General features: G+C 36.0%; 1 protein-coding gene across 1 annotated transcript in view; it reads right to left on the bottom strand.

Moving 5' to 3' along the window:
- Positions 1-10,734: 10,734 nt before the first annotated feature.
- LOC111642168 (eukaryotic translation initiation factor 5B-like) overlaps positions 10,735-16,981 on the bottom strand; it is an 85,742-nt gene continuing 79,495 nt past the window's right edge. Inside the window, exons 4-9 of the mRNA XM_023388457.1 lie at positions 16,474-16,605; positions 14,510-14,641; positions 12,007-12,083; positions 11,626-11,929; positions 11,249-11,410; positions 10,735-11,168 (exon numbers count right to left, since the gene is read on the bottom strand). Of these exons, the coding sequence (XP_023244225.1) occupies positions 11,061-11,168; positions 11,249-11,410; positions 11,626-11,929; positions 12,007-12,083; positions 14,510-14,641; positions 16,474-16,605 (915 nt within the window). The 3' untranslated portion in view covers positions 10,735-11,060. The remainder of the gene's footprint in view (positions 11,169-11,248; positions 11,411-11,625; positions 11,930-12,006; positions 12,084-14,509; positions 14,642-16,473; positions 16,606-16,981) is intronic.

Below are 16,981 nucleotides of genomic sequence, written 5' to 3'. Positions count from 1 at the left end.
ATCTCATATTTTTCGATAACCTCATAATTTCCCAGTCGAAATTACGGAGAAGGTTGACGAGGACATCCAACTCGACCACTGTTCGTCAGTCTTTCGACCCGACGCTTGGAACCATTCCAATATTTCTTACTCGGAAATTCTTATCTAATGAATTATATAAATAGTATTTTACAAATTTTAATTCTCTTCTTCCTGTTTTCCCTTTCTCGGCTCGTTTCCCCCCCCTTCTCGTCCCTCGCCGAAACTACGAAAATTTCCCTTCCAATTTTCTTAAATCATTTCGCACGTGCGTAACGGCACGAGCATCTTTCTGGAATTTCCTATCCGCGTGACTAACCGACATTAATTAATATGTTTTTTCGAACCGCCAAATTTACGAAAATTATGATTTAAATTCTAGCGCGTGAGAAATGAACATTAAAATGTTTCGGATAGAATTAATTACGCTCTCGAATTTTCAAAACATGCTAAAACTCCCGTCGGAAATCGTTGCAAATTGCGTTTTAAGCTTCCCCCCTTTTTTTCGCTGGTGTTTATTTTCTACTGCATATTAAAGATTCCAAAGTAACAAAAACGAGCCGTGTAATAGGATAATTTTAAATAATAATAATTTTTATCCCGATTCTTTTCCACACTTACCGAATTTCAGTGGCCTTAACTCCATTACAGAGTTAATTTCCCTCTTTTTTTCCCTAACTGTTTACAGCCATTTATTCATTTCCTAGTACTCATTTTAATGTTAAGAAGCGAGTAAAAAAAAAGAAAGTTATTTTTTAAAAAGAGAAACGGAATTAACTATTGTAAATCTTACTTTTAAATGTTTTTTTAAAGCATCCAATTAAAAGTGTATTTTTAGTTTTTAACGCTAAACAATAACAATTATCGTCCGTAAACCCAACCCCGATTAGATAAAACTATTGTAACACTTCGTACCGATTTAAATTATTATTATTTTCCTTTTCTGTTTAAAGCTTTGTCGTAACTCTCTCTTTTTTTAAATTTCATAATGGGATTTGCGTGCGTAATTCCGTAACAGGAATGGCGCGTGCTTTTCGTATTAAAGTGCGCTTGATGTAACTTTTTAAGAAGAATCGATGTTTTTGGCGTAGGCTTGACCACGTTCGAGGTTAGGCGCCCCATTATCCGTTACGTCACATATGCGTCACAAGAAACTTGAAATCAAGGTCGGTATGCCGTACAGTTTTATATATGTACGTATATACTGTAAATATATATATATATATATATACGCCAAACTGTAAACAAATACCGTCGTGCACTAATTGGTTCCCGGTGGCGTTTTAACTAACTAGAGTGTTAGGGAAAATCTGGAAAATTATCACCTTTAGTATGAGGAAAAAATGAAAAAGTATCCTGGTTAGTTTAAAATAAAAAAAATTCTGAATAATTAATTATCTCGGTTAATTTAAACAGATGAAAGAATCTAATTAATATAGAATTAATCTGGAAAAGTATATGTCCCCGGAAAAATCTGGAAGTATGTGTGTTAGGATAGAGAAAATGTGGAAAAGCATTCGTTATTATAGAGAAAAGCTAGGCGAATTTGGTTAATCCGAGCAAGTTTCTTAAAGTAACTATTCCAGAAAAATCTAGAAAATTATAGGCGTTTTCAGATTAATGTAAGGGATAAATATATTAAATTAATATAACAAATATTTCTGTCATCTAATCGACGTATAGAAAAGCTTCTAAGTATAAATATTGACCAATTAATATAGAGAAAAATCCGCTGTTGGGATTCTCTGGAAACTCTGGAATAATTTATGTATTGCTGTTAATATAAAGAAAAATGTGTAAAATTATTTATCGCCAAATAGTCTAGGGAAATATCTGTAAAATTATCTTTAGTGTGATTAATATGTGGGTTAATCTGGAAAATTATCCGTCGATAGATTAATATAGGGAAAAAGTATCGGAAGATTGGCATATCATAACGTCTAGACGGATTTTTCCGAGGAAGAAATAGTCGGACATCAGTATAAATTTTACAGTTTATCCGGTAGTCGAGAATGTTTAAGAACGTGACGAAACACCCTCGACGATGTAAGGCCATAAAATATTTCTCCACTCGAGGTTAAGTTTCCGAAATTTTCGAATTATTTGGAGAATTTCCACCCACGAATGATCGAGTGGCCGTTGCGAAATCGAATATTAATAAATATTTCGTGGTCGTAGATTATGGAAATTCGAATTGGTGACGCGTAGAGACGACTCGGTTCCGGAAGAATCGGGGAAATCGTTTAAAACGCGCAGCACGCGTCGAGGGAAAAAATAGGTGCGTAAAGAGAGGAAACTCGTAAATCTATTTTTTGACGCGGTAGGGTTTTTGCCCTAATCGTATCGTCTGTTATAAATATTTTGGTTTGGAAGGACGGAAACGTCGGATATTTTCGCCACGTTTTCCGTGTCCGAGCCATCGTGACGGGAATCGATTTCCAGAATTCTTCTCTAATCGGTGTCAAAAGCGATATAAAAGCGTAACATTTAACACCGATTACGGGAAAAAACGCTAGAAATATACCAACGTTTTCGTAAGAGAAGTCGCAATTTGTCTGTTTTATAGGATAAATACCAGTTTTTACAGGGAAAAAGTCAGTTTATCCTATTTTATAGGACGATATAAGAGTAAACGCGCTCCTGTTCCGATGGAATTTTTAACTAACGATATAAAATTTTTGGTAGGGAGGAGACGAAAAAAAAACAAGACAAACACACGAACTGGTGGTTATTAAACGAATCCCCCGCATCTTAGACAGCTAGTCATTAGGATGACATCACCCCCGACTGCGGGACCGAAGCTTCGTTTCCTTCCATTAATCAAGCCAGACGTTCACCAGGTGTGCTCCGAGTTCGTTCGAAATCGGCGGGAGAACTTCGACTTACTTAAACCTAGCAAAAATAACACTGGAATAGGAAAAAGTGGGTTGGTGAAAGAAGGAAGGAGGAGAAACGACCAAGATCCGCGTCGAGTAGGCGATTCCTCCCCCTACTCGGGAGGAGGAAAAAGGAAAAAAAAACCGTTAAGGAATGTCGTCCTGCCCGTGGTCGGAGGTGGACTCGGACGCCAAAAACGGTCCCCGGGGTGTGACAAAAGAAAAGAACGAGTCGGGGGTGGACCGGAACGCATTCCAGTCCACGCTGCTTTGGGGCGGGACGGGGAGGAGCCCGAGCCGAGGGGGGAGAGACAGAAAAAGTGTCGTTGATTTGCGGGAGGCGACAGGTCAGAGGTCGTCACACGCGAGGACGCCCCACATAAACCATTCCTAATGGGCGAAGCACGCGCTGGTTTTAGCCACCTTGCCCCGGGCCATGGGTCACGTGTAAGCGCGTGCCTTGTTGCTAGGTGCCGAGCCCGCGCCGTTCGGCCGTCGTCTCTTCTATTCTCTCTCTCTCTCTCTCGTTCAATCTTTGCTCCCCCTTCCTTTTATCTGCGAGCTTCCGTCGGCAGAGACGACCTTGGCAGGTCGTCATGGCGACCGACTCCCCCATTTTTCCTCTTTTTTTTTTTTAATTTTTCTCCCAAGAAAACTGAAATTCTCGGTTTCTGTTTAACCAGTGCATTTATCTGCTAATAAACCGAGATTACTTCGGGTTATAAGATCATTTGCATAAAATTATCTGATAGTAAATTGCCGAGACAGCTTTTTTTACGCGTCTATGTATACGCGTATCGAACGTTTTGGAAATGTTTCTGGACGATGTTGGCATCAGCGATTCTTTACGCTTCGTCTCCGAACGTGCCCATCTACTATATATCTATCAATTTAAACTACGGATAATAAAACACGTCGATACTTAAACGCGCAGAATCTTAAAAAATAACTAAAGACGGATTTCCACCGCAGAACACGTCCTCGAACGCACTTAAATAAAGCGATTTTTGGAAAAACTTCGGCGTTAAATCAACAGATACGATTTCCGGTAAATAGGAAAACCAACCGGATATCCGGTAATTGGAGACAAGATACGTCAGACGTGTACGAAGTCGAATTTACAATATCGCCACGTCTCTCCTGGCCGGAGTCACATTTTCCATTTTTCGCGCTTCCACTTTTATCAATCATCACGAGTTTTATTTTGTTCACTTATTTCTTGTTATATATATATATATATTTATTTATTTTGAAATATATATAACTTAAGAAACACAATCAAATTCAAATATTTTATAGAATACAGCCTATATAACCTTCAAAGAAATATGCTGTGTATATTGTACTAGTCTTTTTATACATGTTAAAGGCGTGAAACCAAATGTTTTTTTAATACTAAATTTGAAAATAAAAATAGTTTTTCTTCGTTGAAAATTTTTCTGAAAACGGAAAACTTTCCCTGAAAAAATTTCGATTTTTAGAATAAAATACTGCGGTTTGTCATATAAATTACCTAGACGAAACTGAATAGCGAAACGAATTTTTAAAGCGCCACACACGGAAAAAAATTCCTTAATAATAAAAATTTTTATTATTTATTTAAATTAAAAAGTAAATAAAAATTTCGAGGGCATATCTGAAAAAGAAAATTAAAAAATCTAAAAGAGTTATACGTAACAATATATCCATTTGTTTATACGTATCTTCGAAGAGGATAAAAAAAATAAAAAAATAAAAAAAAACTCCAACCTCTTCGTTATAATAATTGAAATATGGGCCAAGTTCGTAAGCGCGCGAGCTGGCTCGGACATGGAAGAAATTCTTCGAAACGCGATGTCCCACCTACTTCCTGCTAGTTTGGGTTTATCGCTGCTGGCTATCTAGGAGAACGCGCCCACCAGCCTGCCAAATGCCTGCAACGTCCCTTCTCCATCAATGACTGCCGAATGCTCATTCATACGCGTTCTCTAGTCCTGCTGGGCATATCCTCGTTAACGAGGACGCACGGCGGCATTCGGAAGAAAAAAAAAAATGCCTCTATCGTGAGTCTGAAGGGGGGAGTCGCGCGAAAAGTGGTAAACAAGCGGCTACCCCGTTTTGTTATCTGTCGTACGAGGAGACAGAATATCAAAGCCGTCGTTCAAAAACAAACAAATCTCGTCGGCTACATCCGGACCGGCGATGTGCACGCGTTTAGATTCGTCCCGATTGGTCGATTATCGGAACGGAAGTGGACCGGTCGACGTTATCGAGCTCGGGAGGCGCGCTAGGTACGGAGGAGATGTCAAGGACGAACTTTTGCTTCGAAACTGTGTAACGTTTATCTACTGTAAGCGGCTACCATAGATGGATTTTAATTGTGTTATTACACAATGTTTATCACTCGTCCACTACTACAATATATGTACGTTCTAACCAATCGGAAATGCGTTTACACGTAAATAATGAAAAAAAAAATATATATCGCCTCTTAGTGGATTGAGTGCGAAGTTTTTATTATTATTGAGTTTTCGTCGGTAATGGCGAAAATATACGATGTATATGCTGTAAATGCCCGTGTTTGTTTTCAAACAACTGTATTATCCTTGTGAATGAATTTATTATTATTATTCTGGCGCGCATTCTACAACGTTGTAGAACCAGTTGTGCCTACAAATTCTTCGACACCGACGCTAATTTCCAAGAATTAAAAATTAAACCGGTAGGGAGGGAGGAAACAATAAAACCAGCTAGACGTTTGAATGATTTGTTACGCGTAACATTTTTCAATTCGTACTTTTTCCTGAATGAAAGCGGCGGCAAACGTTCGATATGTAGTTCTAGTTAAAGGTTACTATCCCTGTTCATTCAAAATATTCTTTTTTTTTTTGTTTCTGTTTCTTATACATAAGGCTGACGACCTCGATATTTAGTTCTTGTTCATCAGATGTTGTGTCAGATAAAACCGAACTTAGAGGTTTGGAACCGGGACCGGTTTTGTAGCTTAAAACTAGGGCCAGGCCTAGATATCGCGCGTTGGTTTCATTCATCCAACAGGCAAATGTAGGACGTGCGCGAAAAGGTTATTTGCCTCTCGAGTACAATAATTAAAGGCGAAATTTTATGTTTTCGGATATTCCCTATTTATTTATTTTTTGTATTTTAGTAGACCCGCGGTACTCTTCCTTCTGGCGTAGATTGTAACTCGAAGATGGTGGAGAGAAATCTTCACGCTGTAATGAAATCAATTTCTGTGTTTATGCCGGACGACCGTCACGATTCTATGGAGTGCAGATGGCCGGAAATCGGCAGGACACACATCACTGATGTCATTTATTTCCACCCCTCCGCTCACAGTTCACCTCCCCCACGCCACTTTTCGGCGCGGAAACACCTGCCGATCGGACCGAAATCATTGTTCTCTAAATGCGGGGATTGTTTTGGGTAAGGGAGGGAAATATGTATAAAAAAACAAGTAGGAAATTTTTTTTTGTAAAAGGGAAAATAGCCATTTTGTTTTTTTAAATCGGAAAAACGTCGGAAGTTTTTTTTATTAAGCAAAATAGGAATTTTTAACGAAGAAAGGTGTAGGAAGAATTACGGATTTTAACGTAAAAAGAATATTTCTACGTTTCTTACGTGAAGATTAGTTTGCTTTAAGATAAAATTCGATGCTAGAAGAAATAAGTAAACGAATTTATCGACCAGTTAACAAAAATATTTGTCACCGGAAATGGGAGAAAGCGGGAACTGGTGGAAGCACTTCCGGTTGACGAAACCGAAGCTGGATTCCCACAGAAACTTCGCACCGTAAAACTCGTTAATGAAATTCTTCGATTAGCAAACGGGACGTTCGGGGAAAAAAAGTGGAAAGAACGCTTTTTTTTCCTACTTCCAATCTCGTTCTTGTACGACGAAGAGCGTCGAGGGAACGACACGGGCGAGCGTCCAACTCGTTTCTCTCCCTCTTTGAAGAGATTTACTACGTGTAAGAATGGCGATTACGTGGCAGGAATAATGTTCGGTTCCTGTTAGAGTTGACCAGAATCGCCGACCGGAAACGGATTTACGGTTACCTAATGCAACCGCCGTTCGCTTTAATTAATACTTAATGGATTCGAAAAAGAAATTTAAAAACGAAAGACGAAATTCCGCTCTTTTGTACGTCGAATGATGGTAAACGATGCGAATTTCCTTCGTTTAATTCCTAGCAGGGAAGAATTTACCTATTTAAAGTAAGAGCGCGGCAAAGTAGTAAAATTGCAAAATCATTTAAAAACAAAGAAAATGAAAATCATTCTCCGCATTTATAGCAGATTTTATTCGAGTCACCTTTCACGAAAAGGGAGCAAGTCGCCCGGAGAAAGATGCGAGAGATCCTCATTCGTTTCACATTTCTATAATATATGACAAAGAAATAAATCTCACACGACGAATTAACATTTAAAGAATGCGATTTTTTATGTCCTGTTCTATCTTCTCGGATGTAAACAGGAAAAGATGCCAAACCTTAAACGAAGGAAGGCGTGTCAAAATTTTATTTTATATCTACATAACTTTACAATAAAGAAATAAAATCAAATTTAAAGTTTTAAAGGCAGAATCGACGATACCGTAAGATGTTTTCTTGACCATAAACCAGTTATTACATTAGTTAAAATCGAACGGAAAAAACAATATTTGTTCCTACTTTCTACCAACGGAAACATATTTTTAAGTAGACAAAATGTTTATATTTTCAGTCATAAATATATCAAAAATGGGATCGAAGGAAATAATTTTATTCGTGTAAAATATTATTCAGAATATTTCACATACACGGGATTTTCTACGTTGTGTTAGGTACGAATTATCAAATTATAAATTTATTAGCCTTTTTTCCTACCGTTTCAGTTCGATAAATGAACTAATTTATGTAATTTAAAATTATTCAAAAGATAAAATATGTTGTAACAAAGAGAGACGTTTCTTCTCTTTGGTTTTCTTTATCCAAAGACCTTCGCTTTCCCGCTCTTTTCGAAAAATTTAATATTTTTTGTTGTGGCCCGAAGGCAACTGACCCGCATATCCTGCCTAAACTAATTTTATTCGTCGACGAAATCCATCGATAAAAACAGAAACATTTATAATTTAATTCGAGAAAAAAATCCGAACAAAAAGTTTTTTAAATGATGTCTTAAGTTTCGGATAATTGCACGCAACGAAGTAACATTTAATCGAATCGAATTTCTTTTTTACACCAAAGACGATGGTAATATCGCGGTAAAAAATGTAATACGTTAAATGCGATAAATAGAGTTTCCGCGTTGTAACGTCGTTTACTACATAAACGCGTAGGGACAGACGGACGGACGAACGGAAGCGAAATTAATTATACGGCAGACTATTCGACTAGTCTCGTGTCTGCCATGTTCTAAAGGGAGGTTATTTGGCGTATGTTTCGTCATCGGGATATAAGCATTGGCGTCGAGCCCTTCGACCTCCGACCCGGAAGGCAAAGGGCTTCGCCGCGCGTCATCGGCGTGCGGCGCGGAGCCGGGGTCGCCGGAGCGTGACGGAATAGACGCGAGGCGGCGGGCCCGAGACAAAGGAGGGGGCCCGGCCGCGGGTATTGTGCCCCGACCCACCGGATGGAAGGGCCGTTAAAGCGCCGGGGGAAACACTTCCGAACGACTTCCGGCGCGCTCCGAGGGTGGTGGGCACGGCACCGGAAGCGGCGGACAATGGAGCGGGGGGAGGGCCGCTGCCCGTAATTATTCGCGCTCTTTTGTCGGACGTCGGGGAAGACGCCCCGATTTATCGACCCACCTTAAATCATCCGCCGGCCCGGCTCTCTTTTGGCGCTTTACGGCGACAGATGGCCGGCTAAATTGCCTCCCATTACGGAAAGGGATAGCCCGACGCCCAAATTGCCCACTTACCCTCGCACTCAGGACCACCCCTCGTCCGTTCGATTCCACGCTTTTCTCTCTCGTCCTTCGGTTTGCACGCGGCCGCGGAACGGAGGCCCGCGTAAATTCTTATATTTTTCCTACGTCCGAAGACAATCCACCAACTTTTCCATTTAATAAGCTCACGAATCCAATCTCCGAAATTCCACCTTAATTATTCTTTTCGAGTTTTAAAAAAACAAACATTCGAGAAACAATTATGGCCTAAGAGTTTTCGAACGCCAACTAAGACGGCATTCGTAAACTTACCGGTGCACTCGGTACACGATAGAACAGCAACAGCCAATTTAAGAACGCTCCAACGTAATTACAAACCAATTATATCTTAATTTAATCGAAGTAACAAAAAGAAAATTCGATAAAATTTCATCCAAATAATTGAAATGACGAAACATATAAATAAAATTATCGAAATAAATATTCTAATTATATAAAGCTGTTCAGAAACGGTCCAATTATTCATAATACTGTAAATGAGGAAAGTGATGTGATTTTTACGTGAAAAGCTACAAAGTCTTTCCTTATAAAGAATAGGCCTACATTTCTGTTTACTACGAAGCTGAAGAAATCCATTTATTAACGATAACCTTTCGTAAAGGGTCAATACTTTTTTACTATTTTGTAATAAAAAAGAATTTTTCTGAATGACCAGTTTTATGTCATTCGTACTTCGGCATCGTTTTTATCTCCGGCCATTTGAATAAACAAGATAATCGGTCCGTTGCTATAATGTTAAAATACGAGCTTCGTCAATATTAATAAGACAGATAAATATTTGTGTTAAGCGAAAACAGGATAATTATTTTTATGTATAATTTCTAAATTTAAACTTACGAGTTAAATTTTTTTTTTTTAAATTCTCAAAAACAAAAACGCCAAAAAGTGGCCTAGTAAAATTTTATTAAGGAAACTCGTCGACCGAACAGATTTTTTGAAGTAATCGCCTAACATTCTACGCTTCCTTCATTTCCGTTTCCGGTTTCGCCACGGGCTACCAAAATTGGCACGGAGCGCGGAAGACTCCGGCACCGAATTTGGTCGCAATATCGATGGGAACCGAAGAAGAACGGTAAGAAAAAAACACGAGGGAAGTCTAACGTTTATTAAAACCGACTCGAAACTTTAACGCCATTCAAAACGCATTCCTCCGCTATTGCGTCGAGAGAATTCGCCGCGTTCGCGCTATTCCTTCCGCACCGAAAAGGATCGTCTCCACAAAGAAACCGTGTGTCTCTCTGACGGGATCACTCCACTTCAAAGTCCTCCCCCGAACCTTTCACGTCTACCGCTCGGACGCACGCTTCGTCTCACACGTTTCTTTTACCGCCGTTCTTTTCTTTGCCGTTTTTTCTGCCTTCCTATAAACTTACGATAGCTAAATGTGTACTTACGCATCCGCCCGGTATTATATATTAAAAATCGGACGTAAAAAATAAAACGCACAAAAAATCGCGACACCAGAGGGGCTTCTTAACCCCGACGTCAAAACTTTTTGTTTAATGAAAAGAAAGGCCGACCATTTTCAATATTTTGATGCGCAACTTTAAAATAGTTCAGCGAACGTATCTGAAATGAATTGTTAAAGTCTTGTAATGTTATAGCGACGCGTTAATCCGTTTAGGCGCGAATTAAACAGCAAAAAATCAAACAGTCGTTCGTTAAAATAAAATAAAAAAAATAACGCCTATTGATCGGGTGTTCCGATTTGGTCGATTCGCTTCCTCGTCTCCTCGGAGGCGGAAAAAACTCGACACCCACGAGCAATAACGAGATGTTTATCCACTAATTATTGACATTCCGCTCTACGCCACGTTCCTATTTTTTAAGGCCGGAAGAACCCATCTTCGGGGGCTCTTTCGGGGCCTCAAACGGCATCGGGGTTGGCAAAAAAAAAACTCTTAAAACACCGATTTTATGTACAATGCAATATTTTATTTTCCTTTTTTTCCGAAAACCAGGAAAGAATTTTTATCTGATTCATTAATAAATCCCATCCCTCAGTTGTTTAAGTTATTTGTAGCTAGTACATTTTTTTTGGTCGTTTCTTCGTTTTAAAACATAAAACGTGATAAATGCCAACAGAAAAAAATAAAACAAAAGGGTCGCGTAAACGAACGATGGTGTCGACTTACTTATGTATGTATACACACATAATTACAAACTTTTTTGTACATACATATACGCGCGAAACTTTACGTCGATGTTCGAGTTCTCTTTCTACATCTCTCCCGGTACATCACAATATCTGGAACATCTTTTTCAACTCGACCATTAATTGCCAGTCCGGCTTTTGCAGATCGTCTCGAAAGTAGTTTTTACAAGCATCTATGGACTGACGCGTGATCTGAAACGAGCACACACACAGGAGAGGGTAAATAGACGACGACGATCGCCGCGGTAATTAAAATTTTAAAAGAAACTCACCTTGCTGACCAGAATGTCGGTCTCGTCGAAATGTCTCCCGTACATTTTGGGAGCCTCTCCCGAATGCGGTTCGATCTTGATGCAGATTTCCTGACCTTTTCGAGCGGAGTCTATCGATTTATGGTTGAGCTCCAGAGTGGTCACCGTCCCTATATCCAGAAACTAGCGGGTACAAAAAAGAAAAAGAAAAAAAAAAATTGAGATCAGATAACTCGAACACGGAGTGTGGGAGCGTTTGGTCTGGTCTAGTAGCGACACTAATCGAGAAATTGTAGGAGAGTACGCGAGACGTACGACTTCCCGTATGTCGCGGGAGTTTACAAGTGATAATAAATTTGATTTAAGGGCGAATCTCGGATTTCGGAAGAGTCGTTTACCTCTCGACTGGGTACGCAAATAGGGGTTCCTTCTCTGACGACGCCCGCTTCAACGGACACTCCGATGACTATCGGATCTCTGCTGTTAAAGATGTATTGGGGCAAAATTCGAAGCTTGCAAGGGAAGACGGCGATGTGCTTATACTCGTCCCTCTTTTTCTGATGCAGCTCATCTTGATAGGCAGTGAAACGGTCGAACAGATGATAGATGATGTTGGCTTGGAAGATTCGGACTCCCAGATTCTCAGCTAACTCTTCGGCATCGCGCTCTACCTTAACATCGAAAGCTAGAATAACTGCGTACCTGTAAGATGCCAATATACGGTGTTTATATACTTGAAAACGACTTTAACTTTTATCGAATCATAAAACTTAACTTACTGTGTCTCGTGTTCTAACATAATGGAAGCTTTCATAACGTCTTTCTTGACTACTGGTCCGATTCTCACACCAGAATACTATTTAAAAAATGAAGAATACGTCAAGATATGGATAGATTAAATACAGTACCATAATCAACTGGCTCGTTTCGCGCAAGTCGCAACATGGATGTCATTAACAACGCGCAAAAATTCTATTTTTCTTTCTTTTGATATTCGTCGAGAACGAAGGAAAGGGGAAATCGCTAATCCAAAATGGTAATGCGACGGTTATAAGATCAGGGGGAGAAAAAGGGCGCGTCGCTTCCGGCGCGCGACCGACAGACGGTCACCGGACAGAAAAGAAAAGGGAGAGACGAAACGGTGGGGAGAAAAGGGTCTAAAGTTAGAGCCGCCGGTTAATAGATGCGTCCTTCGTTTCCATTCGGTCAAGCATGGATCCTCCCCCGCTGCGAAACCGTTCACGCTTCCCACCCACCCTTTCCGGAAACAATCTTCCGGAATTCTGCCAGTCATCCGGAAAGAGGCGCTTTTGTGCCAATGACAAGGCAAAAAAGATTAAAGAGTCTCTTGGTCTCCGAAAGCCTACATCTGTTGCTCCTTTGAAGGACATTTAAAAATCTTATTTAAAAGAGAAAAAAAATTAAACGATTTAGAAAAATGACGCTTTGAATAGATTACAGAGAAGAATACCTATTTCACAAGCTTCATTTTATATATGAGAATTCGTTAATAGAAGAATCTACATATTCTTGATCTGAGAAACGGGATGCATCGGTCCATATCAACGTCAGCAGGAAGCATTGAAGCGTGTTTATTGCCAGATATATATCCGAAACGTATACGGGAAGTTGAATATCCGGAAGTTATCAATATATACGAAATGATATCCGAAGAATCGGATAGCATATTCTGGATCTAATAACAGGAAATTTGCTACTAATCACCGTTTCCCGTTAATGAAACGTCCAAAGAGAGGCAACACCCATCGACCGAATTTCAAAACTATAGTAACAGCGGATATCAAATCTAAATCTTTCGATAACTAATGGCGATTATATAATGCAAAAAATTTCCGATTTTTCTATTTTCAGAGGAAAATAAACAAACAAATAAACGAAAAGCGCATTCTTTATTTGTAAGAATATGATTTATATTAGATTTATCTACCTTCTTAGTAGTCAAATATATAAAGAATGTGAGCCCATTCATATAAACTGTTGGATTTATTATATATTATAAATATTGTATCTTCAATTATAAAAACATTATATAAATCAATCAGTGGCGCACTCAGAATTTAATCTGTGGAAACGGAAAAACATTTTTAATGAGAAATTCAATAATATTCCCACCTTATGTGGCCATTAATTCATAAATAGCACAGAAATAGAAGACACGACACAATATAAATATATATAAAAGGTAAATTTTAATTAGGAAGAATTTTGGAAAATTTTCTGTTCTTTTTCCTTTTCAGGGTGCCAGGGCCCCCTGGCCCCCTCTGGGTGCGCCACCGAAATCAATGTACCAGAAAAATAGCAAATATTTTCTAAACCTAAGTTGATTAATATAATTTAATACAGTACTATATTTTGTTATAAAAGAACAAAACATCGATTTTAAATTATTAGTTTTCTATAAGAAATACTGTACTCTCATAATTACATCTAATCCTCATTAACGATTAAAAATTCATAATTTTTTTGCAAAACAACATGAAATCAATGTGCATAAATACTATTTAAAATTCGAACTTTCAGCGGAAGGAGAGAGAGAAATACATGAATGACCAGACCGGATATCGTTTAATCTCATTAACTAACTAACACGTGTAAGCATGAAAACGAATGGACTTAATGCGATTAAAATATAAAATGAAAGTTATGAAAGTTAAATCTCTATATTCTGACTCAGTGAAATGTGGAACACGGTATTCTAGAGTATATCATTAAAATTCTGTCAATAAACCATTCTCAGAACTTTAACTTATTCTGAGAATATTTTCTCTGTTGTTTCGTTCAAATCTTAAAAATAATTAAATCTGGATAAACATTTTTAATGCGGCATCTTTTTTTTATTTATTAGATTCGAGATATTTGCCTAAATATAGTATCCTTTAACAGCATTCCCAAAGTTATGTGTTTATACTGTATCCACATCCGGCATTCGGTTACCTACCAAACCGTTACAAGTTTGCCTGCAAATCTTACATGACTAAAATCAGCTCGTATGATAATCCCAGTTTCAAAATATATCAATGACAAAAAAAATTCCCCTTATTCTGGTTCGTTAATAATGAATTTTAATTTACAGTTTTTATCAACTTTTTAAAACTGAATAAAATAGATTCAGATACAATTAATATTTAAATTTAATAAAATAAAATTCAATTTCAAAATGGCAATAAAATATTTAAAAATATGACTAAATTTCAGATATGATATACATTATTTGATTTCTCCTATCTTCGAATGGTGAACTTTCTCACAAAAACCACTCACCGGAATTTTTGACGTCCTTAAAAATTCCAATAATGCTTCTAAGGAACCTAGAGTGGATGCCTGAACGTAAACTCCTCTTTCTGCTAATTTGATGGAATTAATTGCATCTCGAAGAGAATTAGCAACTTCTTCCTGGAAATGAATAAATGGTAATATTTATTAATTTTATATTAATATATAACAGTTTAAAATGAAAGTTTGAAGAAATGATAGAGTTTTGCATCTATAATGCAATGTTTTGGGCATTTTTTTCATAGAGGTTTCATATAACTAAGAGGTTTCAAGTACCTAACAATTTTGTGATTAAAATTTAACTAGTTTTATCTTTTTCAACTACATATCTAAATACTATTTGGTAATAGTAAACATTTCTAATTATTAACAGTGGTTCCAAATTATCAAAATATTTTTATATTTCATAAAAACAAAAATATTTCAGCAATTCACATAAAAAGCTTTTATCTTACTTCTCTCTTTTATCTATATTATATTCAACGACAGAAAAACTAGGTTAATTTAATTATCTTGTTTTTAAAAATAAATAAAAGCCACAAGTTATTTATTTTACATAATGATTGCTAGCAAATACAGGTATTTGATGTAACAATTGCAATGATAAGATAATTATCAAGATCAATTATGGAAAAATCAAAATTTTTTTAAAAAAGTAAAATCAATTAAAAGTTAGTTGAAATTTATCAGAATATAAGATTTTAAAAATAAAATTTAACTAAATCCTATAAATTTATAATTATATATTATTATTTTCAAATCACACTTTTCACCATCTCTCTATATACAGACAGAGATGACAATGAAAAAAATTACTTCCCTTAACAAAAAGAATGGGATGCCAGAAATTTGGGTGGCCCATCATCAAATAATTTAGTCACTGCCGTGTTAATGCTCATGATCCATCTTTGTGATAAATGATTTACTCTGCCATCCTGTGACAATTAGGCATTGTCTTGTCCAGAAAATATTCAAAAAACAGGTTTAAATGCATACTTTTTTTTGGTCTTAAAGAATTTTTGATTTCAAAAATAAATTAATCTGGAATAAGTATCATGACAATGCTTTTAAATTTAATTTAAAAATTTTTAATTACTAAAACAATTCCAGAAAATATAATTAATTTAAATTTGAAGTTTAAAGTAATTCATTATTAATCAAAGTTTGATGCAAGTTTATTATATAAACATTTCTATAAAAGTAATAAAAACTTAAGATTTAATTATTATATAATATATTAATTAAAATTATTCCTAAATTTTATTTTTAAAGTTTATTGCATTTAACAAAATATATAATAATAATTATCAATATTATAACCAATATTCTTTTTCACAATAATCAATACTCTGCAAATCCAATTAAAATATTATTAATGACTTTTTCCTCAAAATAAACTAAACATAGTTATGATCTTTTTTAAACTTTTAAAATTGATATTACATAAATGATATTAAAAAAGTTATTCATCAATTTTGTTAAAAATTCCAATAAAAGTATATTCTAAATTTAATTAATAGAAAAATAAAAAATATGGAATAGTTCAACCAATTGGTTCTTCTGAAAAAATTATTTTGGCTAATTTGGTTTGATTGAACAATTCCATTAGACAGTATAGATAATCAAAAATAGTTAGAATATAAATATTTTAAGTTCAGATGAAATGAATGTAGCAAAAATAAAGAAGAAAACTAATGCAAACGAAATGAAATAACAATTTTTAAAATCTCAATCTTATTCATTTCTTGAAACATAAATATTTACATTCAGCTGTAAATGGTTCATAGTTAATAAATATGCTAATTTAACTATATATCTTAATAAAAAGATAGTTATTTTAATGATATATTGTCATTTATCAACATGAAAATTACTTTAATCTTTATTCTTCTAACATATATCTTATTGTATGCTTATTTCAAATTAAAATTGTAAAAATATAAATAGGTAACCTTTAAAAGTTCTACTTCATCTGGATGATAAGCTACAAGTAACTGAAGACCTGCAATAGCTTTCTCAAGATCTTTTCCTGCAATTTTCACTCCTTGTGCTCCTTCTACTTCTCTAAAATCATTATATGGATTCTAAAATAAAATAATAATTGTTAATCATGCAGATATAATATTCCGTACACTCACATATGTACAAAATAATCGGTTCTATCTATTCATTCAATTTTTCAGACATACACGTCTGAAAAATTTAAATAACTGATAATTTTAGATTATTAAAATATTTTAACATTATTATTTATCATTTGAGAGCCAGATTTAAAATGTAATACAGGCTAAATATAACAGTTATATTATAATTGCAGGGTTTTAAATTTTCTTAACTTTTTTTTTTTTAATTAGAAGAATGTTTATCATCATCTATTTATTGCAAAGAATTTTATTAATAAAACAATTTCATTAATAAAAGCATTATAATAAAACTCAAAAGTATAATATGCTACCCCTA

This window comes from Centruroides sculpturatus, unplaced genomic scaffold, assembly GCF_000671375.1.
Source record: "Centruroides sculpturatus isolate CEXI.00-Female unplaced genomic scaffold, Cexi_2.0 scaffold1667, whole genome shotgun sequence".
NCBI lineage: Eukaryota > Metazoa > Arthropoda > Arachnida > Scorpiones > Buthidae > Centruroides > Centruroides sculpturatus.
Note: the sequence above shows the minus strand (reverse complement) of the source record. Positions and strands in the feature narration are given on the sequence as shown.